The following is a 22,077-nucleotide window of genomic DNA, read 5'->3' as shown; positions in this document are numbered from 1 at the left end:
GTAGAGTTAAAACGACAGCACTCTTGTCTGCGCCGTCATCTGGAACCCGCAAGCTGATTCCACAGCGGTTACGCTGAGGGCGTAAGAGGGCCGGGCTGCAGGTGGCACTACGCCAGCAGCGTCCGCAAGTTGCGGTAGTGGCGTATGTAGCGGGCGGGGCCGCTCCGGGAGGGCGGGGGCGGGGTTGGTGAATAGGGAAGTGGCGCAAGTTCGTAGATCGCTCCGCAGAGTCTGCTCGTCGAGGCCGCCTCCGCCGCCGCCCCCTGTCCCGGCCCCCCCCCTGGGTTCCCTCAGCCCAGCTCGGTCCAGCCCGGTTCTCGGGAGAATGAAGTTCGTGTACAAAGAGGAGCATCCGTTCGAGAAGCGCCGCTCTGAGGGCGAGAAAATCCGAAAGAAATATCCAGACCGGGTCCCGGTAAGGCTGGTGCCAGCGCAGAGGCTAGGGACGCTGACGCTGTCGCCACAAGCTAGGCTTGAGTCTGGGAAAGCTGAGGTCAGGCTCCAGTCCGTCGTGGGGTTCAAGTCTGAAACTGTTGTCTCTGGTACCAGGGGTGAGAGGCCTGTAGAAGTAGAGCTGGGACTGAGATGTGGACAGGAGAGAGACCTTGGCATTTGTCAGGATGGAGGCCTTTAGTGAGCTTGACAACCAGGGTTCCCATGGCCCCCCTCCCAGCTAGCTGGATTGAAGGCAGATTTTGACCCAAACAAGTTATCCTGTTTCTTTGATACAAATAGTTATTGTGATGCGCCGTTTTGGGATCAATTCTCAATATTTAGGTGAGCCAGTGAGGCCAGGATCTCTGGACTCAGTGCTGTGTACACCATGTCTGTGAGGATAAAGAGAAATTAGATTGCAGGTTTCAGTGCAGGGAATAGTGTACCTTGAGTTTTTCATCGATGTACTGCACTGTCTTCTCATTTTTATTTTCCTTTCATCAGGTGATTGTGGAAAAAGCCCCCAAAGCTCGGATAGGAGATCTGGACAAAAAGAAATACCTGGTGCCTTCTGATCTTACAGGTGGGCGCGTGATCCGGTGTGCATGTCTCCCTCTGCGGGTGGGCACGGCGTCGCTGTGGGAGGAGGGTTCGCCTGGCAGCTGTTTTCTGCCCGCACCAGTGACCTCCGTGACTTTCTTACATCTCGTGTTTTTGGCAGTTGGTCAGTTCTACTTCCTGATCCGGAAGCGAATTCATCTCCGTGCTGAGGACGCCTTGTTCTTCTTTGTCAACAATGTCATTCCACCCACCAGCGCCACGATGGGCCAGCTATACCAGGTAAAGGATCCCGGAAGTGGTCGGGATGTTCGGAGAGGAGTCCGGGACAGGTTGAGTACAGGAAAGAAAAGGTCAGCAGGTCCTGAACCAGCTGTAAAATGTCAATATGCCGCTGGCTTGGAATGTGCAGGCTGGAGGGGTTGATTTGACTGGGACTGTTATTACCCAAATCTCTTTCCCTCATCCAAGATGTCAGAAAACAGTTTGAGTTTTTTTGTTTTTGTTTTTTTCTGAGACAGGGTTTTTCTGTGTAGCCCTGTCTATCTCATTATGCAGACCAGGCTGATCTCACACTCAGAGATCTTCCTGCTTCTGCCTCCTGAGGGCCAGGACACCTGTTAGAAGTCCCTGTCTTGAATAACAGCTGCCCGCGGGTGCGCGCCTTTGATCCTTTAAGCCCTCAAGAGGCAAGAAGTGTGTCTCATGAGATACAAGCATAGATGCTTCTGCACACAACTTTATTAATCCTACCAATCAGGAGTCAGAGGCTGATAGATGGAGTTTGAGGCTCTTCTGGTGAGTCAGAAACCACTGGCTACCTAGTTTGAGGTCAGCCTTTTCTTTTCTTCCTTTTTTTTTTTCTTAAGTTTTTGAGACAGGGTTTCTCTGTATCACCCTGGCTGTCCTGGATTCCCTTTGTAGACCAGGCTGGCCTTGAACTCACAGAGACCTTCCCACTTCTGCCTCCCAGTGACAGAATTAAAGGCGGGAACCACCACCACCACCCAGCTGAATGGCTTTTCTTTTATTCCTTTTATACTAGGGACTATATTTAGTGCCTAAAATTGCCAGGTAGGTACCTTCCAGATGATCTGTACCTTCAAGTCTATTTTGAGTCAGGTCCTTGAGTTGCCTTGGTGGCCTTGAAGTGTCAGTCCTTTCCAGTAGCTGGAATTACCAGGCCATGCTCAAGAGAACGGATGTCTTGGTGGTGCATAGTCAGTGTCATTAAATATGAGTTGCCTGAACCCCCTTTGTTGCTTTTACCTTAGGAACACCACGAAGAAGACTTCTTTCTGTACATTGCCTACAGTGATGAGAGCGTCTATGGTCTGTGAGGCTGCTGCACCCGAGGAGGTGGCGCTCCTTCCTTGACATGCACTTCCTCCTTCAGGCGAGAACACCACCTCCTCTCTTCAGGACCTGCACTTAGTGTGTGAGGCTGCCTCCCCAGTCCTCTCAGCTCTCAGCAGGAGGGTAATGGCAGATGCAGCCTCTGTACATCTCTCTCCCCCTGTTCACCCTCCGCCCCCACTCTTCTTTAGACTTCCTGACTGTCAATCTCTGTCACATCTGATTGTTTTGGTTTCTGTTCCCTTTCTAACTGCCCATTGGGCTTAGAACCCCAACCATCCCTTCCTTTCACTACCTTTTTCTGGGGTAGATGGAAGGGACTGGCACGGGGAGGGGAGGGAGGAGGCACATCAATAAAGAGAAAACCACCGAGCTGAATTGAAGTTTGCCGTGTGTCATTCCACCTCCGGGCTGGGAATCGAGAGATGGATACACTTTGTTGATGTGGTATTTCCCTCTTCGAGAAAGGGCGGGTTTTGTTTGTTGTCTTTGCTTTTTGATGAGTGAATAATGTGAGCGTTATCTCATGACACTTTCACTTTATGTATGTGTGTATTGGGTCGTGGTGCATACAGAGGGGTGGCGGTTTTTACGGTGGTCTTGTGGAGAAAGTTTGAAAGTTCCATGTTTTGGCGAGCATATTCAAATTTGCTACTTTGTATTAAAGAAGAGATGCTTATGTTTGGGATGTGGTAAAAGAACTGTCTTTAACTGGCTGTCACTTGCAGAGTTTGTGCCAGTGTTTGGGATCCTGTGAAGTGGAATTTGAGAGAGGGCAAATACTGGCAGTAGGGTGCCATTATCCCTAGGAGAACTCCATCTCCCAGCATACATTTCTTCTCGGCCGGAAGTGGGGCGGCACCCTGAGGGGGAAGGGGATAAAAAGGTACAAAATGAGACAGTATGGTGGCGGAGAGTTCTAATCCCTTCTTCGTCTACTTTCTTGGTCCCGCCCAGCCTACACTTCCCGGGAGTCAGTGCGCACTCTTCCGTTCTAGGCCTCGAGCTCAGGATCTCCCCGCCACTCCCCTGGTGGGGCGGGGGGAAGTTGCGTGTTGCGCTTGCGCTAGTCCGTGGCTTAATGGGAAATGAAGTTCCGGAGGATCTTGCAGTCCCCTTTCCGCTGCCCCTGCACAGACTACAAATCCCTTGGTGCACTGCGCGACGGAGCCGGCGGGGAGGGGGAGAAGGGAGGGAGGAGAGAGGAGGAGGAGGAGGAGGAGGAGGAGGAGGAGGGAGCAGGCGGCCGGCGGTGCGGGGGGGAGGGGGCCCGGTCCGGGAGTGCGGGAGGCAGTGATAGAGGGAGGTGGCGGTAGCGGACTGGAGTCTCAACCGCGCCAAGGCGGACACTTCGGTGGATCGAGGCCGTAGAAACACGGAGCACCCAAGGCAGCACCGGGAATCCCGGCTTAGAGGAGGGGGTCGCCGGACCGGGTGGAGGGGAGGGGGCGATGCTGGAAGCCATGGCGGAGCCCAGTCCCGAAGGTAAGCGCTCCTTAGGCACAGAGGGCAGGGAGCGGGTGAGGATTCAATTGGCAAAGTTGGAGGTTGAGCCCCGGCACCCAGCGGGGGAGTGCGGGAAGAGGGGCCGGGGGCCTGGCTCTTGAGGTTGGGGAGCGCGATGAGTTGCGATACCTTGGAGAAAGAGGAGTGGGAGACCGGGTCGGGAGAGTTAAGACACCAGGCGCCGTGTGGATGGCGGCGGCGGAGTGTCCGGGGAGAGGCGCTGGAAGCCTAGCTTCGGGGGCGAGGGGCTGAAAAGGCCTCGGACTGGTTGGCGCTCCGAAGCCGAGCGGCTGAGGGAATGTGCCGGAGAGTAGTTGAGCGAGCACGGAGAGGGTTGAGTGAGGGGCCCGGTAGTTGGCCGCGGTGGGGGAGTTTGTGACGGCGGCGCCGGAGCGCCTAGTAGTTGCCGCCGGCGGTAGCTTGTGATTGTGAGAGGGGTGGGCAGGTAGTTGAGGGGAGAGGAGAGGGTCTGGGCATTGTCTCCGGCACAGAGCCCGATACGGAGGGGTAGTTGTGGGGCCGGGTAACTGGGAAGCGAGGCCAGCCCGGTACTTGTAGGGGGCGGCGGGGCGAGGGTGGGGGGTTAGGACCGGCAACTTGCGGTGGGGGGGGAGAGGCTGGTCGGCTAGGGTAAGAGCTTGCGAGTTGTGGAGCGTATTGGGGGGGGCAGCGTCGTCGTCCCCCTTCTGTGGAGTGGCTGGATGGGGACGGGAGGCTAGAGTTTAGGGGCCCATAGCCTAAAGGACTCGCTGAGTACGGGGGCCCGGAGGGAGGCGGCCGGAGAAGCTCGGAACTGGGCCCGGGGGGCCCGGCGGGGAGCCCGAAGAGCTCGAGACGGGGAGGGGCCAAAGCCCCGGATGGGGGCGGAGGGACAGCGAAATTGTGGGGAGCGCGGCAGCGGGGTGTTGGGGGTGAGGGGGGGCAGGTGGGGCCGTGTCCGGGCTGCAGCTCTCCGGCTGTCCCGGACGCGAAGTAGCGCAGAGTGTGTGTGCCTGTGTGTGTTTTGGGTTGGGGGGGGGTGAGGGGCGCGCCCGGCCTCGTGTTCGAGCAGAAGGGGCCGGAGGGCGGGGAGCAGTTCGGCGTGGTCATCCTGGACCCTGAGGGCCGGCCGGCGGGCGGGCGGCGTGCGCTTTCTTGGAGGGCCCAGGGCAGCGGAGCGCGGCCGGGCAGGAACTCCGGGCTCCGGGCGCGTGTGAAGGACGGGGGCGGGCGGTGGCCTGGTCTCGCCCCGGGAGCGGTATGGCGGGGTGGGGCGCCAAGAGAGCCGAGTTGACTGGAGAGGCTGGGCGGGGGCGGGGCTCCGGGCCTCGGGGTGGGGGGAGGGGAGCGCTATAGCGAGGCCGGTGAGGGCGCCGCGCCCAGGCTCCGCCCCTTGGGGCGGAAGGGGGAGCTGGGGCGGGTCCGGCACAGCTGGGGGCTGGCTGGTTTGGCCTGGCGACCTAACAGTGGCTGGGATTAGGTTGGGACCTCCGGAGGTTTAAGAGGTAGGATTTTACAGAGACTTTCCTAGTGCCTTGACTCAGCTTTTATTGATTTCACAGATCCACCTCCGACTCTTAAGCCAGAGACTCAGGTGAGCTGTCCCATCCCTTCGGCTGGCACTCGCCTGGCAGTTAAGGGGCTGTGGTGTTGGGAATGGCCCTTTAGCATTCGTGCCTGGCCTCCATGTGTTCATGTTTCTTTTTCCTTTTAGCCACCGGAGAAACGGCGCAGAACAATTGAGGATTTCAACAAATTCTGCAGTTTCGTCTTGGCCTATGCTGGTTACATCCCTCCTAGCAAAGAGGTAGGGAGCAGAAAAAAGTAGCTGACTTGAGTTAGAGTGAATTACTTTGTAGCAAGATCCTACTACAGTCAGGTAAGACTAAGAAAATTGGAGGCTCTTAGGGTTGTGGTGGGAAAGCTGGTGTGGAGGGATAATTCTAGCAAATGAGCTACAGAAACACCGTCTGGCCCTGGCTGGCCGCGGCGATATAGGCTGGAGGCAGGAGCGCTGGTGAGTGCGGGTGAGGACTGGGGTGAAGGTAGGTGTAGAGAATGTGTCCTGTTTGGGGTAGGGAGATACCTAGTTCCTGATTTTTATGCCGCACATGTGGCGGGCAGGGCCGAGCTGTCACTAGACTCCTGCTGACCCTAGTCTCTTCCCCTTTAAGGAAAGTGATTGGCCCGCTTCTGGCTCTAGCTCTCCATTGCGAGGTGAGAGTGCAGCCGACAGCGATGGCTGGGACTCAGCCCCTTCGGACCTTCGAACTATCCAGACTTTTGTTAAGAAAGCAAAGTCATCAAAGAGAAGGGCAGCTCAAGCAGCTCCCACCCAGCCAGGACCCCCAAGGCCCACTTTCTCTCGCCTGCAGGCCCCGGACAGTGCCACTCTGCTTGAGAAGATGAAGCTCAGGGACTCTCTGTTCGATCTGGATGGGCCCAAAGCGGCGTCTCCACTCTCCCCCACAGCCCTGACGCATGCCTCCCGGCCCCCTGCTGCGCTCACCCCAGTGCCACTGTCCCAGGGCGACCTCTCCCAGCCTCGAAAGAAGGACCGAAAGAACAGAAAGTTGGGACCAGGGGGTGGGGCTGGCTTTGGGGTGCTTCGGCGACCGCGACCGGCTCCTGGGGATGGGGAAAAACGGTCTCGAATCAAGAAGAGCAAGAAGCGGAAGTTAAAAAAGGCAGATCGAGGGGACAGACTCCCGCCTCCTGGCCCTCCTAGGGCTCCTCCGAGCGATACAGACTCTGAAGAGGAGGAGGAAGAGGAAGAAGAGGAGGAGGAGGAGGAAGAGATGACAGCAGTGGTGGGGGGTGGAGTCCCAGCCCCTGTGCTTCCAACACCCCCCGAGGCCCCCAGGCCCCCCGTTTCAGTGCACCCCGAAGGTGTTCCCCCTACTGACAGTGAAGGAAAAGATGTGGGCAGCACAGAGACAAGTCAAGATGGAGATGCCAGCTCCAGTGAAGGCGAGATGCGGGTCATGGATGAAGACATCATGGTAGAATCAGGTGAGACCCGGGGCTGCCCAGCTAGGATCAGCTGGGACGATGGGTTTCTCGCTCTTAGGAGCCAAGCATTGAAGCAGAACACTAAACAGACTTCCTCTTTTCCAGGTGATGACTCCTGGGATCTGATCACATGTTACTGCAGGAAGCCCTTTGCTGGGCGGCCCATGATTGAATGCAGCCTGTGCGGGACATGGATCCACCTCTCCTGTGCTAAGATTAAGAAGACCAATGTTCCTGACTTCTTTTATTGCCAGAAATGCAAGGAACTTCGGCCAGAGGCCCGGCGGTTAGGGGGTCTTCCCAAATCCGGAGAACCCTGATGTCACTGTTGAGGCGGGAACTCCTGACGTTACTTGGGGGCCTGAGCCTCCGCGGCTGGAGAGAGCCTTTCCCTGGACCGGGAAGGCTGTCCCCACCTGAGGGCTGCAATTCCCAAGGGAGACACATGTGTCCTTCCTGCTCCGTGGACTTGAAGTTGACCCATTCCAATTGGGTCAGGGAGGCTGCATCTGTCCAGTGAACTTGCCACCCTTTTCACTTTCAGGGCCAGGGCTCAAACTGGGATGTAACGGGATAGTTGTCTATAAAAGTGTAGTGTAAATACAGCACTCCCCTCATTTCGCCTCTTTCACTCCCATTCACCTGTACACGAGTTGTATTTTTAATTTGGGGCTCCCCCGGTGAGTACCAGAGTCTGGTGGAGTGAGGAGAGAAAGCAGAAAGGTGTCAATTATCTCTCGCCTTGTTTTTAATAATATTGGCTGGCTGCTTGTACAGACAGCCTCCCTCCGTGTTGTAAATAAAGCCTGGTGGGCTCTTGTGTTTTACAGCCCTCCTTGTCCTCTTTGGGGAGGGGATCCGAATTGGGGAAGCGTGGCAGGACTCTTGCTGGAGGTGCAGGGCTGAGATCCCACAGCTTGGGAGGTGGAGAGGGAAGAATTTAGGAGCTAAGGCGGCCTTGGGTTACACGAGCGCCTGCTGGAAGCTCTCAGCTACCCATCCCCACCGAAAGTCAAGGACCAGCTCCCAGCTTTTCTCATCCCACGTAAAATCTAGGAGCCTTCCTAAGGGCCCAAGTTGGTTTGCAATTCTCACTTAGCATTCTCACTTTTAACAGCCCCCTTCCCAATAGTTGGCTTTGAGCTGGCCAGAGATGCATAAAGCAAAGTGGGAGCCAGTTGTGAGCATTTTAAGAGCCGCAGCCTGGTTGGCCGAGCTGCTTTGGGTGGGTGGGGGTGGTGCACGCTTGGGGGCGGAGTCGTTGAGGGCTGAAGACCGTTGCTCAAGGCTGCGGTCACGTGGGTGCCTAGGTGGAGCTTGCAGTAACGTGACACAAGGGAGTCACGTGAGGGGCACTCCGCAGCTCAAAGTGGGCGAGCTTGGGTCACGTGGCATGGGGAGAGGTGGGCGGGGACCTCGGTAGTGTTCGCGACGTCCGTGGCGGCGGCGGCCCTCGGCCGTGGGGTCCCGGGTTTGAGGTTTCGCTCCACGGCTCCTCGTTGTCACCTCGCCGCTCCACGCCACCCTCCCTGGGCGCGTGCCCCGCGCTGGCCCTGCCCTGCCCCGCCGGCGCCAGCACGTCAGTTCGCGGGTGTGCGCAGGCGCGGCGGGGGCGCTCGGTCCCGTTGGGTGGGCGGCTGAGCCCGGGAGCGCGCGAGCGAGACCATGGCGGGCAGCGGCGCGGGGGGCGGCGGTGTAGGCGAGACGAAGGTGATCTACCATCTGGATGAGGAAGAGACTCCCTACCTGGTGAAAATCCCTGTCCCCGCGGAGCGCATCACGCTCGGCGATTTCAAGAGCGTTTTGCAGCGGCCCGCGGGCGCTAAGTACTTTTTCAAGTCTATGGATCAGGATTTTGGGTAAGCGCGAGGCCTAGACTGGGAAGGACGGTGGGTGCGCGAGAGTGGACTGGGCGATGCCGAGCGGCACCGAGCCACCGTGGAATGCTTCTGGCCTGTAGTGGAGCGTAACATACTGTGATGTGCCAGGGTAGAAGGGTAGATCGCCCATCCCAAGGCGGACAAGGTTATAGTTGGACACTTGGAGTTGAGATGACCGGGCTGGACGTTAGCAAACCAGAGGCGAGAAAATTGGGTTGTAATAGTGGGGAATGCGGGTTGGTTTGGCTGTTCTCTCCCCTTGATTTTAGCCAGAAGGCTAAGAAGTGCTGCTTGAGGATATCCTAGGCTGTGCTGCGACTAGATTCATCTACCTTTTGGCAGTCCGGTGCGCTCCCAGACATCTGCACACTAGTATAGGGATAATACATATATATTTGTGTGTGTGTGTGTGTGTGTGTGTGTGTGTGTGTGTGGGTGGTGGTTGTTTGCTTGTTTTGATTTGTTCTTTTGTTTTGGGCCAGGGTTTTATTCTTTGTATCCTAGTCTGGCTTCGAACTCATGTCTTCCTGCCTCAGTCTCCAGAGCTGAATTAACAGGTGTGTGCCGATATGTTGGGCGTGCAGTGTCTTTATGGAGATTGGGCGTAAAACAATCTAGGCTGTTCTGGCTTATTAATTAGGTTCCATAGTATTATCTTGGAACGATGCAATCTGTTATAATGTACAGAGGGCTCTATTGGGATATTTTAGGCAGTTGTTTGTTTGTTTGTTTGTTTTTGCTTTTGGTTTTTCGAGACAGGCTTTCTCTGTGTAGCCTTGACTCTCCTGGAACTCGCTCTATAGACCAGGCTGGCCTCTGTCTCCCAAGTGCCATCACCTCCTGGCCCTATTTTAGGCAGTTTTGAAATAGATTTTTTTTTTTTCTGACAAAACTTGGACCCTTCTGGACTTTACTAGGTTCTTATTTTCTCTTAGGTCCAGAAGCCCCCCTCCCCCCCTTTGGCAGAGGGAAGGGGGAGTTGGAGGGTCTTTGTTTTGTTTTTAAGATATTTTATTTGGCCACTGGCAGTGGTGGTGCACACCTTGAATCCTAGCACTTGGGAGGCAGAGGCAGGTGGGTTGTTGTGAGTTCGAGGCCAGCCTGGTCTACAGAGGGAGTCTAGCACAGCTAAAGCTACACAGAGAAACCTTGTCTCGAAAAACAAAAACAAACAAACAAGAGATACTTTCTGTATTTGGGTGTTATGCATGAAATGCGCTTGGGTACCAGAAGCCTGCAGTGTCCATGGAAACCAGAAGGTGGCAGGGGTGCCCTGGAGCTGGGGTTACAGCTGTGAGCCACCATGTGGGTGCTGGGAATTGAACTCCAGTCCTCTGGAAGAGCAGCAGTGCTCTTAACTGCCGAGCCAGGGTTTTATTCTGTAACTGAAGCCGTCTAGAACTCAAAAGGCAGAACAGGCTTGCCTTGAACTCGCAGTAGTCCTGCCTCTCCAGTCTGCAACCTGGGCTAGATATGTGACGGTACACCTGGCCCAGACCTGGGCTTGTCACTACAAGACAGGCACAAATAGGAACAAATAGGCTAGTGGTGCCAGTACGCACGGCTGTACGGGGTGCTGCAGTCATTGGTGCGGACAGCGCTTGTACGGAGAGACTGGGGCAATGCTAGAACAGAGTATCTTGTTCTGGGTGATCCTGGGCTGGACTGGGACTGTGAGTATGGCAGAGTGAGGCGCCCTTTTGTTTTTGTAGCTGTTGGCACTCAGCCTTCTGCGTGCCCAGGCTCAGGATGCTTTAGGTTCTGAGGTCCTGGGTTGGCATAAGCAGGCAGAGCAGGGGAGAACAAGGGCAGTCTCCCACCTTGTGGGCGAGACATCTTCCCTATGAAACTCCCTGTGCTTGGAGCACACCCCGTCAGCTGGGACGGAACAGACTGGACTCTTGTTAGAGACTGCTCGACGTGTGGAGAGAGTGATACTATCGAGGGGCTTATCTTGGCTTTAAGTCAAGGCTGTTCTTTTTGCATTATAATTTTGGGCAATTTATTTAGTTTTTGTGCTTTTGATTTCTTCGTCTGTGGCATGGTGATAATCACAGTGCAAAATGCATAATTTAGGTGCACAGCACACGGGAAGTTCTTGACGACTGGTAATTTTCATTTAGTGTCGAGGCTAACTGGTTCAAAGACTAGATTAGAGTGATGTGAGGTTGCTTGCTTTGGAGGAGACTGGGCTGTGCTGAGCCGGGTAATGTTGGGAAGAGGTCCCTTATTCTGAGCAGCTCAGTGGTGGCTGCCTGTGTCGTCTTGTCAGCAGATGCGTCCACGAGGCACATACCCAATGCCCCCAGAGTATATTAGGCTAGAGTTAATAAGACAGGAAGGCTTTATTACTTTTATTTTTTAGACGTTTTAATTTTGATGTATATGAGTGTTTTGCCTGCATGCACATGTATGTGTGTGTATATTATGCATGCCTGGTGCCTGGAGTTACGGAAGGTTGAGAGCCACCAGGTGGGTGCTGGGAATTAACCCTGGGTTCCCTGCGAGAACAATTCACACTCTTGCCCACTGAGCCAACGCTCCAGCCCCGGACAAGACGGTCGAATTTGGGGGTGAGGGATGGCTCATGGCTCCTCATGGCTCCTGTGCCATCAGCGTGCATTTGCTAATGCTTACTAAGTGTCAGGGCCGAGGCTGCACATCCAGGACACGTGCCCGACAGAATAGGTGCCAGCGTTTCTGTGGGAGATTTTCAGGCTGAGCAGATTGCTTAGTGAGGTGAGGCAGCCGGAAATGGGCAGCCCAGCTTCCTCTCTCTGTGGGAGCTCTCCTCCTGGGGAGTGTTAGTGTTGCACTTAAGGGTGTTCTCGCCCAGCAAGGCCACACACTTGGATGTGAATGAGCGAAAACTAAAAAGTAGTGCCGCTGCTGATGACATGCCCGAGCCTTGTGCAGGGCAGAGATGAAGGTAGGCTGCCAGCAAGGCGCCTACGTTAGGTCTTTGGAGCAGGTGGGGAACTGTCCCGGAAGGGCCATGGGCAGGGAGGGCACTTTGAGGTTTGGATCAGATGCGAAGAAGCCTCTGGAGCAGCACTGTGCCTCTTAAGGATGCGCTCAGGCGGATGGGGGCTGGGGGCTGGGGTGGGGGTGATGAGAGAGTCTGGAGGCCGTGTGTGTGTGTGTGTGTGTGTGTGTGTGTGTGTGTGTGTGTGTGTTTTCTTGTTTGTACTTTTTTTTTTTTTTAAATGTGAAAGCAGATGGTTTCATTGTAGAACCAGAGGAGCCAGGCATGGTGATGTGTGCTCAGGCGTTGTGGCATGGCCAGCTTTGGTGACATACACCTTTAATCTCAAGAGGCAGAGGCAGGCAAATATCTGACTTTGAGGGCAACCTGGTCAACATAATGAATTCCATGGATACAAAACGAGGACACCCCACGCCCCAAAAAAGGCAGAGGTCTGGGTGTGGAGAGTTGGCGTAGAGACTAAGGGTGCTTGGTGCTCTTCAGAGGACCTGGGTTCAGTCCCCAGCACCCATGTGGTGGCTCACACCCCCATAACTCCAGCCAGGGGATCTAGCACCTTCTTCTACCCTCTGCAAGCACCGTCATGTGACAGTCAAGCACGCAGACACGCACATACATACATATAAAAAACGAACACTAGTTGGGGTGGCGAGAGAGTCCACACGCTTGGGCTGCATGGAGAATGAGATTTGGGGTGGGGGTGACTAGTTTAGCCCCCTCTCTGTGCAGCCCTGGCTGTCCTGTCCTCTCTGTGCAGCCCTGGCTGTCCTGTCCTCTCTGTGCAGCCCTGGCTGTCCTGTCCTCTCTGTGCAGCCCTGGCTGTCCTGTCCTCTCTGTGCAGCCCTGGCTGTCCTGTCCTCTCTGTGTAGCCCTGGCTGTCCTGTCCTCTCTGTGTAGCCCTGGCTGTCCTGTCCTCTCTGTGCAGCCCTGGCTGTCCTGTCCTCTCTGTGCAGCCCTGGCTGTCCTGTCCTCTCTGTGCAGCCCTGGCTGTCCTGTCCTCTCTGTAGGCCAGGCTGTCCTGTCCTCTCTGTGTAGCCCTGGCTGTCCTGTCCTCTCTGTGTAGCCCTGGCTGTCCTGTCCTCTCTGTGTAGCCCTGGCTGTCCTGTCCTCTCTGTAGGCCAGGCTGTCCTGTCCTCTCTGTGTAGCCCTGGCTGTCCTGTCCTCTCTGTGTAGCCCTGGCTGTCCTGTCCTCTCTGTGCAGCCCTGGCTGTCCTGTCCTCTCTGTGTAGCCCTGGCTGTCCTGTCCTCTCTGTGCAGCCCTGGCTGTCCTGTCCTCTCTGTGCAGCCCTGGCTGTCCTGTCCTCTCTGTAGGCCAGGCTGTCCTGTCCTCTCTGTGTAGCCCTGGCTGTCCTGTCCTCTCTGTGTAGCCCTGGCTGTCCTGTCCTCTCTGTGTAGCCCTGGCTGTCCTGTCCTCTCTGTAGGCCAGGCTGTCCTGTCCTCTCTGTGTAGCCCTGGCTGTCCTGTCCTCTCTGTGTAGCCCTGGCTGTCCTGTCCTCTCTGTGCAGCCCTGGCTGTCCTGTCCTCTCTGTGTAGCCCTGGCTGTCCTGTCCTCTCTGTGCAGCCCTGGCTGTCCTGTCCTCTCTGTGTAGCCCTGGCTGTCCTGTCCTCTCTGTGTAGCCCTGGCTGTCCTGTCCTCTCTGTGTAGCCCTGGCTGTCCTGTCCTCTCTGTGCAGCCCTGGCTGTCCTGTCCTCTCTGTGTAGCCCTGGCTGTCCTGTCCTCTCTGTGTAGGCCAGGCTGTCCTGTCCTCTCTGTGTAGCCCTGGCTGTCCTGTCCTCTCTGTGCAGCCCTGGCTGTCCTGTCCTCTCTGTGCAGCCCTGGCTGTCCTGTCCTCTCTGTGTAGGCCAGGCTGTCCTGTCCTCTCTGTGTAGCCCTGGCTGTCCTGTCCTCTCTCTGTAGGCCAGGCTGGCCTCGAACTGAGAGATCACCTGTGTCTGCCTCCAGAGTGCTGAGAATAAAGGCGTGTACCACCGTGTGTGTGTGTGTGTGTGTGTGTGTGTGTGTGTGTGTCTGTGTGTGTGTGTGTGTGTGTGTGTATGTCTGTCTGTCTCTGTGTGTGTGTGTGTGTGTGTCTGCCTGTGTCTGTGTGTGTCTGTGTGTCTGTCTGTCTGTCTCTCTGTGTGTGTGTGTGTGTGTGTGTGTATGTCTGTCTGTCTCTGTGTGTGTGTGTGTGTATGTGTGTGTGTCTGCCTGTGTCTGTGTGTGTCTGTGTGTGTGTCTGCCTGTGTCTGTGTGTGTCTGTGTGTGTGTGTGTGTGTCTGTGTGTGTCTGTGTGTGTGTGTCTGTGTGTGTGTGTCTGTGTGTGTGTAGCCCTGGCTGGTTTTGAGCTCGCTGAACTCCTCCCGCCTCTGCCTCCCAAGTGTTAGAATTCTGCACCGTCAGCACCTGCCGGGCACCTCACTGACTAAGTGCTCTGCGCTCTGCAGGGTGGTGAAAGAAGAGATCTCCGACGACAGCGCCCGCCTGCCTTGCTTCAACGGAAGGGTTGTGTCTTGGGTGAGGAGTCTCAGCACCCTTGCTTCAACCCCAGGCTGTCTGAGCGGCCTCCCCCTGCCCAGCCACTGCCAGCCCTGGCTTCCCGCTTCTCTGCTTGTGGAAACAGGGAGCACTCCTCAGCCCTCTCTTCTGTGGCCTCTCACCCGGCTGCTTGTCTGGATTCTCCCCAGGACCCTGACCCCTCTCTGGTCCTTTCCCTTAGTCTTTTCTCCTAACCCACTGGAACCATGTTTTCTGCCTGCACTCCTCTAGCTGGTGTCATCAGACAACCCCCAGCCTGAGGCGGCGCCCCCAGCCCACGAGCCCCGGGCAGAACTGGTTCCTCCGCCTCCACCATTACCCCCTTTGCCACCAGAAAGGACCAGTGGCATTGGGGACTCGAGGCCTCCGTCTTTCCAGTGAGTCCGGGGAGTGGAGTGGGTCTTCAGTCCAAGTCCCTGAGAAGGGAGACGGAAGACTTGGTGTTCTGCCCTGACTGACGTTGGTTGGAAACTGTCTCTACCTGTGTAGCCCTAACGTATCCAGTAGCCACGAAAATCTAGAGCCTGACACAGAGACCGAGTCTGTGGTATCGCTGAGACGAGACCGACCTCGAAGGAGAGACAGCAGTGAGCATGGCGGTGAGGGGACAGGCCCTGGAGGCGGGGTGCCCTGGGAGCTGGGAAAGGAGGCTAGCCTCTGCACGATGGGCGTGAAGAACGCAGGCCTGGGCCCTGAGGGTCTTGTGTATGTGCAGCTGGTGGCCACAGGCCTGGCGGCCCTTCGAGGCTGGAGCGCCATCTGGCTGGGTACGAGAGCTCCTCTACGCTCATGACCAGTGAGCTGGAGAGCACCAGCCTAGGCGACTCAGATGAGGAGGACAGCATGAGCCGGTAGGGATGACTTCAACACTTCTGTGCTCAGGGCTTCCTCTGTCTCCCCACACTCCCCTCCCTGCCTGCCTCCCTCCCACTCTCCCTCCCTCCCTCCCTCCCTCCCAGGCAGTCTTCTCGTTGTTTCATTGTTTCCTTTGGCTCCTTGACCACTTCCACCCCCAAATGCGCTGCTCCTCAATGGCTCCCAGGTTCAGCAGTTCCACTGAGCAGAGCAGTGCCTCCCGCCTCCTCAAGCGTCACCGCAGGCGAAGGAAGCAGCGGCCGCCTCGCATGGAGAGGGTGAGGGTCCTTTGGGGAGCAGAGGGCCTTGTTAGGTGGTCCTGTGAGGCAAGGTTGGGGCTTCTCTCGGTGCTGTTGGAGAGCCATTCACCTTGGTCCTGTCTTCCTGCCGCAGACCTCATCCTTTAGCAGTGTCACTGATTCCACGATGTCCCTCAACATCATCACAGTCACGCTCAACATGGGTATGGAGGGTCCTGCCTGGGAGGAGGGACGCAGAGGGTCTCCGGGGTCTGAGGGGCTTAGTCCTCCCATGTGGCGTCTCTCCACAGAGAAGTACAACTTCCTGGGCATCTCCATTGTGGGCCAGAGCAACGAGCGGGGCGACGGAGGCATCTACATCGGCTCCATCATGAAGGGAGGGGCTGTGGCTGCAGATGGCCGGATTGAGCCCGGGGACATGCTTTTACAGGTGAGCTGGCAAGCTGGGGACACGCTTTTACAGGTGAGCTGGCAAGCTGGGGCTGGGGACACGCTTTTACAGGTGAGCTGGCAAGCTGGGGACACGCTTTTACAGGTGAGCTGGCTGCTGACCTGGGCAGAGGCTCTGCCCCTCCCCCACCTGCTCCTTCCTTCCAGGTGAATGACATGAACTTTGAGAACATGAGCAACGATGATGCTGTGCGGGTGCTCAGGGACATCGTGCACAAGCCAGGGTGAGTCAGTCGCGTGTGCTCAGGGACATCGTGCACAAATCAGGGTGAGTCAGTCGCGTGTGCTCGGGGACATCGTGCACAAGCCAGGGTGAGTCAGTCGCGTGTGCTCGGGGACATCGTGCACAAGCCAGGGTGAGTCAGTCGCGTGTGCTCGGGGACATCGTGCACAAGCCAGGGTGAGTCAGTCGCGTGTGCTCGGGGACATCGTGCACAAGCCAGGGTGAGTCAGTCGCGTGTGCTCGGGGACATCGTGCACAAGCCAGGGTGAGTCAGTCGCGTGTGCTCGGGGACATCGTGCACAAGCCAGGGTGAGTCAGTCGCGTGTGCTCGGGGACATCGTGCAAGCCAGGGTGAGTCAGTCGCGTGTGCTCGGGGACATCGTGCACAAGCCAGGGTGAGTCAGTCGCGTGTGCTCGGGGACATCGTGCACAAGCCAGGGTGAGTCAGTCGCGTGTGCTCGGGGACATCGTGCACAAGCCAGGGTGAGTCAGTCGCGTGTGCTCGGGGACATCGTGCAAGCCAGGGTGAGTCAGTCGCGTGTGCTCGGGGACATCGTGCACAAGCCAGGGTGAGTCAGTCGCGTGTGCTCGGGGACATCGTGCACAAGCCAGGGTGAGTCAGTCGCGTGTGCTCGGGGACATCGTGCAAGCCAGGGTGAGTCAGTCGCGTGTGCTCGGGGACATCGTGCACAAGCCAGGGTGAGTCAGTCGCGTGTGCTCGGGGACATCGTGCACAAGCCAGGGTGAGTCAGTCGCGTGTGCTCGGGGACACTGTACACAAATCAGGGTGAGTCAGTCGCGTGTGCTCAGGGACATCGTGCACAAGCCAGGGTGAGTCAGTCGCGTGTGCTCAGGGACATCGTGCACAAATCAGGGTGAGTCAGTCGCGTGTGCTCGGGGACATCGTGCACAAGCCAAGGTGAGTCAGTCGCGTGTGCTCGGGGACATCGTGCACAAGCCAGGGTGAGTCAGTCGCGTGTGCTCGGGGACATCGTGCACAAGCCAGGGTGAGTCAGTCGCGTGTGCTCGGGGACATCGTGCACAAGCCAGGGTGAGTCAGTCGCGTGTGCTCGGGGACATCGTGCACAAGCCAGGGTGAGTCAGTCGCGTGTGCTCGGGGACATCGTGCAAGCCAGGGTGAGTCAGTCGCGTGTGCTCGGGGACATCGTGCACAAGCCAGGGTGAGTCAGTCGCGTGTGCTCGGGGACATCGTGCAAGCCAGGGTGAGTCAGTCGCGTGTGCTCGGGGACATCGTGCACAAGCCAGGGTGAGTCAGTCGCGTGTGCTCGGGGACATCGTGCAAGCCAGGGTGAGTCAGTCGCGTGTGCTCAGGGACATCGTGCACAAGCCAGGGTGAGTCAGTCGCGTGTGCTCGGGGACATTGTGCAAGCCAGGGTGAGTCAGTCGCGTGTGCTCGGGGACATCGTGCAAGCCAGGGTGAGTCAGTCGCGTGTGCTCGGGGACATCGTGCAAGCCAGGGTGAGTCAGTCGCGTGTGCTCAGGGACATCGTGCACAAGCCAGGGTGAGTCAGTCGCGTGTGCTCGGGGACATCGTGCACAAGCCAGGGTGAGTCAGTCGCGTGTGCTCGGGGACATCGTGCAAGCCAGGGTGAGTCAGTCGCGTGTGCTCGGGGACATCGTGCAAGCCAGGGTGAGTCAGTCGCGTGTGCTCGGAGACACTGTACACAAATCAGGGTGAGTCAGTCGCGTGTGCTCGGGGACATCGTGCACAAGCCAGGGTGAGTCAGTCGCGTGTGCTCGGGGACATCGTGCAAGCCAGGGTGAGTCAGTCGCGTGTGCTCGGGGACATCGTGCACAAGCCAGGGTGAGTCAGTCGCGTGTGCTCGGGGACATCGTGCAAGCCAGGGTGAGTCAGTCGCGTGTGCTCAGGGACATCGTGCACAAGCCAGGGTGAGTCAGTCGCGTGTGCTCGGGGACATTGTGCAAGCCAGGGTGAGTCAGTCGCGTGTGCTCGGAGACACTGTACACAAATCAGGGTGAGTCAGTCGCGTGTGCTCGGGGACACTGTACACAAATCAGGGTGAGTCAGTCGCGTGTGCTCGGGGACACTGTACACAAATCAGGGTGAGTCAGTCGTGTGTGCTTGGAGACACTGTACACAAATCAGGGTGAGTCGCGTCTGCTAAGCTTCTCGTTCTCATGTCCTTTTACCTGTGTTTTACAATTTTAACAAGATGTGAGGCACAGCATGGTGGTGCACGCCTTTAATCATGGTACTCCCGGCAGTCAGGTGCTTTGAGCATGAAGCAACCTGTTCTACATAGTGAGTGCCAGACCAGCCAGGTCTACATAGTGAGACTCTGTCTCAAAAACAAAACAAAATTACAAATCTCTGTGGCTGTGCATGTCATTCCTGCTTAAATCATAAAACAGATGTGGGTGAATACCTCAGAAAAGCCACCCACTGTGCTCCTTCCTTCCCACCCCCACCCTCCTCACTGACGGTAATTACCCTTTGGGGTTCTTTGGTCAAGAAAACCTTTAGTGGTTTTTTCCGCCCATGCCTGGATCCTGGAACAAGGTGGTTCAGTGTTACCTGTTTCCTGCTTCCTGCGAGTGGCTTGTACGGCGTGTACTCCCTTGTTTCCCTCAGCAGTATGTATTTAACTTAGCCCTGCTGCTGAGTCATCCCCACTGTGGAGCTCACTTTCTGTAGCCCCGCTGTGTGTGTGCGCGCGCCTTCTTCTCTGTCTTTACATCCTTGCATCAGGCCTTGGTCATCCTGAGGCCTCTTCCCTCTCCTCGCTTGACTGGTCTTCTCTGCCCCACAGCCCCATCGTGCTGACCGTGGCCAAGTGTTGGGACCCCTCTCCCCAGGCCTACTTCACCCTCCCCCGAAGTGAGTGATGCTCAGGCAGGGCTCTGAAGTTAAGAGATCTGGGGAGCCTGGGCATGGTAGCTCAAGCTTGTAATCCTGGCACTCGGGAGGCTAAGACAGGAGGATCTCCAGAAGTTTGAGGCCAGCCTGGACTATATAGTGAGTTCCAGGCCAGCCTGGGCTACAGAGTAAAACCCTGCCTCAAACAAGAAAGCACAGAAAGAGATTAGAGGAGCCAGAAGATGAGGGGGTGGGGTGAGGAGGGCTGTGGGGTGAGGTGAGGAGGGCCGTGGGGTGAGGAGGGCCGTGGGGTGAGGTGAGGAGGGCCGTGGGGTGAGGTGAGGAGGGCCGTGGGGTGAGGTGAGGAGGGCCGTGGGGTGAGGTGAGGAGGGCCGTGGGGTGAGGTGAGGAGGGCCGTGGGGTGGGGGCAGGAGTCTCAGTTCTGGAGCAACAGGGCTCGTTTTCTAGGATTGAGTAGAGGTCATCTTGGTCATTGTTTCCTTTTGTTTTTGTACCAGATGAGCCTATCCAGCCGATTGACCCCGCTGCCTGGGTGACGCACTCTGCTGCGCTGACTGGCACCTTCCCTGCTTACCCAGGCTCTTCCTCCATGAGCACGATCACGTCTGGCTCCTCCCTGCCTGATGGTAAGTCTCTCACCCCTTCCCCACCTCCCTGTGCAAGTGGACCACTCTTCAGTTCTCTGTCGTCTCCTGTCAGGCTGTGAAGGCCGGGGTCTCTCCATCCACATGGACATGGCCTCTGTCACCAAGGCAATGGCAGCTCCAGAGTCTGGACTAGAAGTCCGGGACCGCATGTGGCTCAAGATCACCATCCCAAATGCCTTTCTAGGTATTTCTAGGCCTTGAGTGGGGTGTCGTGGGTAGGGGAGGAGGAAGCCAAAGCTGGGGCAGCACAAGGGTTTGGGAGGGAAATACGACCTCCTTCCACTGTGGTCCATCTCAGGCTCAGATGTGGTAGACTGGCTTTACCATCACGTGGAAGGTTTTCCTGAGCGCCGGGAGGCCCGCAAGTATGCCAGCGGGCTGTTGAAGGCAGGACTCATCCGACACACCGTCAACAAGATTACTTTTTCTGAGCAGTGCTATTATGTCTTTGGAGACCTGAGTGGTGGCTGTGAGAGTTGTAAGTCACCAGCCCTGGCTGTGGGATAGCAGGTTGTCTGGCCTCGCTCTGCTCTCCAGGGCCACTATGGATAGTCAGGCCCTATATGTCCCATATTTGGCCACCACCGATAGTCAGGCCCTGTGCGTCCCACACTTGGCCACCACCAATAGTCAGGCCCTGTGCGTCCCACACTTGGCCACCACCAATAGTCAGGCCCTGTGCGTCCCACACTTGGCCTTGCTGTGGCCACCCGTGGGTGCCAATACATGCCAGTGTGGTGCTGAATAAGCGAGGTACAGAGCTGTATTCCCATGGGAAGGGGTGCCTCATGAGTCTCCCCAAAGCACTCCTGGGTTAGTGGTAACTGCCCTAGTGTGTCTACTTGAGCAGCAGTTTCCTGTACCCAGCTCCAGTCTCCGGCTTTCCTGCGGTGGGTGGCTCTGTGAAAATGGTTCCTGGCTTCTTTCTGTCCTCAGGAGTCCCCTTAAACCAGCGATCGCTCTTCCCTTGTGTTCCAGACCTAGTTAACCTGTCTCTGAATGACAACGACGGCTCCAGCGGGGCTTCAGACCAGGATACCCTGGCTCCTCTTCCCGGAGCGACGCCCTGGCCCCTGCTGCCTACCTTCTCCTACCAGTACCCAGCCCCGCACCCCTACAGCCCTCAGCCTCCGCCCTACCATGAGCTTTCATCTTACACCTATGGTGGGGGCAGTGCCAGCAGCCAGCACAGTGAGGGTCAGTCACCCTACACACCAGTCCAGCAAGAGAACGGGGCACCATAGAGGGGAGGGGAGGCAGGAGCAGGGGCACCATAGAGGGGAGGGGAGGCAGGAGCAGGGTCTGGGGATCCAGAGGGCTTTGGGCAGAGTGTTACTTATTTCATTCCCTCCTTCCCCAACAGGGAGCCGGAGCAGTGGGTCAACAAGAAGTGATGGGGGTGCCGGGCGCACGGGGAGGCCTGAGGACCGGGCCCCTGAGTCAAAGTCTGGCAGTGGCAGTGAGTCGGAGCTCTCCAGCCGGGGAGGCAGCCTTCGGCGGGGTGGGGAACCTGGTGGGACTGGCGATGGGGGCCCTCCTCCATCCAGGGGCTCGACAGGTGGTGCTCCGAATCTCCGAGCCCTCCCAGGGCTCCACCCCTACGGGCCTCCGCCTGGCATGGCTCTGCCCTATAACCCCATGATGGTGGTCATGATGCCCCCGCCCCCTCCCCCTGTCTCCACTGCAGTACAGCCCCCTGGGGCCCCTCCAGTCAGGGACCTGGCCTCTGTGCCCCCAGAGCTGACAGCTAGCCGTCAGAGCTTCCACATGGCCATGGGCAACCCCAGTGAGTTTTTTGTGGATGTGATGTAGGGCCCACCTTGAGGCCACCGTGGGTCTGTACCCCTGCCCTGTCGAGTTTCAGCTCGGTGCTCCTCATAGTGCCTGGGCTCAGCCTGGTGGCTGGTGCCCACCATAAGGTTTTTGCCACTGTGACTCTCACCAGCAGTGCCTGGTCCTTCCCCTTCCTCAGGGGTAGATGAGAACCTTTGGTTATTTTTAGCTTTATTTTTTATAAGCCTTTTTGGGGGTTAAAATAGACTTTCTTATATTTGGGGGAGTATTTTTTAATAGACATTTCCTCTTTTATATGAAAAATCCCTTCATTTAAAATTTCATGGGCCCCTTCTAACCCCAGAATATGACCACCACCTCCAGTTGCCTAGTCGGGGTGGGTGGTGGTTAGTGGTACCCTGGGAAGAGGAAGGGGTGGGCTGGGTGCCCAGACAGCAGTCCAGGAAGTTGGTGGTGTACTTGGGGACTGTGTAGCTGCCTTTGTTATTCTATTTATTTTAGTCACTTGTATAAAACACCAAATAAAGCAATAGAGGCCAACTCCCCAAGCCTCTGGCTCCTTTCTTTGGGAGGCAGGCGGTGGAGAGGAGGGGCTGAGGCGCAGAGGGGCCTGTGAGGTACAGCGGCAGAGGTAACGTGTGAGAAAGCCAGGAGGGAACCAGGCGGCCTGTGAGGTACAGCGGCAGAGGTAACGTGTGAGAAAGCCAGGAGGGAACCAGGCGGCCTGTGAGGTACAGCGGCAGAGGTAACGTGTGAGAAAG

At 57.1% G+C, this 22,077-nt stretch overlaps 3 protein-coding genes and 1 long non-coding RNA gene across 9 annotated transcripts; 3 read left to right on the top strand and 1 right to left on the bottom strand.

Annotated features, from left to right (window-relative positions):
• Positions 1-193: 193 nt before the first annotated feature.
• Positions 194-2,727, top strand: GABARAP (GABA type A receptor-associated protein). The gene is made up of 4 exons (XM_084763723.1): positions 194-415; positions 940-1,018; positions 1,157-1,275; positions 2,268-2,727. Exons 1-4 carry the CDS (start codon positions 326-328, stop codon positions 2,331-2,333), a joined length of 354 nt encoding a protein of 117 aa, XP_084619849.1. The 5' UTR covers positions 194-325; the 3' UTR covers positions 2,334-2,727.
• LOC311587213 lies at positions 2,462-4,395 on the bottom strand. The gene is made up of 2 exons (XR_014775795.1): positions 3,985-4,395; positions 2,462-3,212 (listed from the first exon to the last, which is right to left on the bottom strand). It is a non-coding gene; the product is annotated as an uncharacterized lncRNA (long non-coding RNA).
• On the top strand, positions 3,569-7,675 carry PHF23 (PHD finger protein 23). Of its 3 annotated transcripts, none has more exons than XM_084763715.1 (5): positions 3,569-3,834; positions 5,397-5,428; positions 5,549-5,641; positions 6,210-6,846; positions 6,952-7,675. In XM_084763715.1, the coding sequence occupies exons 1-5, from the start codon at positions 3,801-3,803 to the stop codon at positions 7,164-7,166; spliced, it is 1,011 nt and encodes a 336-aa protein (XP_084619841.1). In that variant the 5' UTR covers positions 3,569-3,800; the 3' UTR covers positions 7,167-7,675. The 3 variants fall into 3 exon arrangements, with proteins under 3 accessions (XP_084619841.1, XP_084619840.1, XP_084619842.1); XM_084763714.1 differs by having other exon boundaries at positions 6,009-6,846; XM_084763716.1 differs by lacking the exon at positions 3,569-3,834 and adding an exon at positions 4,577-4,839 and having other exon boundaries at positions 6,009-6,846.
• A 553-nt stretch (positions 7,676-8,228) lies between these two features.
• On the top strand, positions 8,229-21,857 carry DVL2 (dishevelled segment polarity protein 2). Of its 4 annotated transcripts, none has more exons than XM_084763711.1 (15): positions 8,229-8,705; positions 14,071-14,206; positions 14,459-14,604; positions 14,717-14,814; positions 14,943-15,078; positions 15,270-15,360; positions 15,476-15,545; positions 15,633-15,772; positions 15,940-16,016; positions 18,808-18,875; positions 19,373-19,501; positions 19,575-19,706; positions 19,821-20,000; positions 20,501-20,719; positions 20,886-21,857. In XM_084763711.1, the coding sequence occupies exons 1-15, from the start codon at positions 8,512-8,514 to the stop codon at positions 21,332-21,334; spliced, it is 2,265 nt and encodes a 754-aa protein (XP_084619837.1). In that variant the 5' UTR covers positions 8,229-8,511; the 3' UTR covers positions 21,335-21,857. The 4 variants fall into 4 exon arrangements, with proteins under 4 accessions (XP_084619837.1, XP_084619839.1, XP_084619838.1 ...); XM_084763713.1 differs by having other exon boundaries at positions 8,230-8,705; positions 14,137-14,206; XM_084763712.1 differs by having other exon boundaries at positions 8,230-8,705; positions 14,137-14,206; positions 14,717-14,826.
• Positions 21,858-22,077: the final 220 nt, after the last annotated feature.

The sequence above is a fragment of the Acomys minous genome, assembly GCF_964271855.1.
Source record: "Acomys minous genome assembly, chromosome: 16".
NCBI classification, from domain to species: domain Eukaryota; kingdom Metazoa; phylum Chordata; class Mammalia; order Rodentia; family Muridae; genus Acomys; species Acomys minous.
Note: the sequence above shows the minus strand (reverse complement) of the source record. Positions and strands in the feature narration are given on the sequence as shown.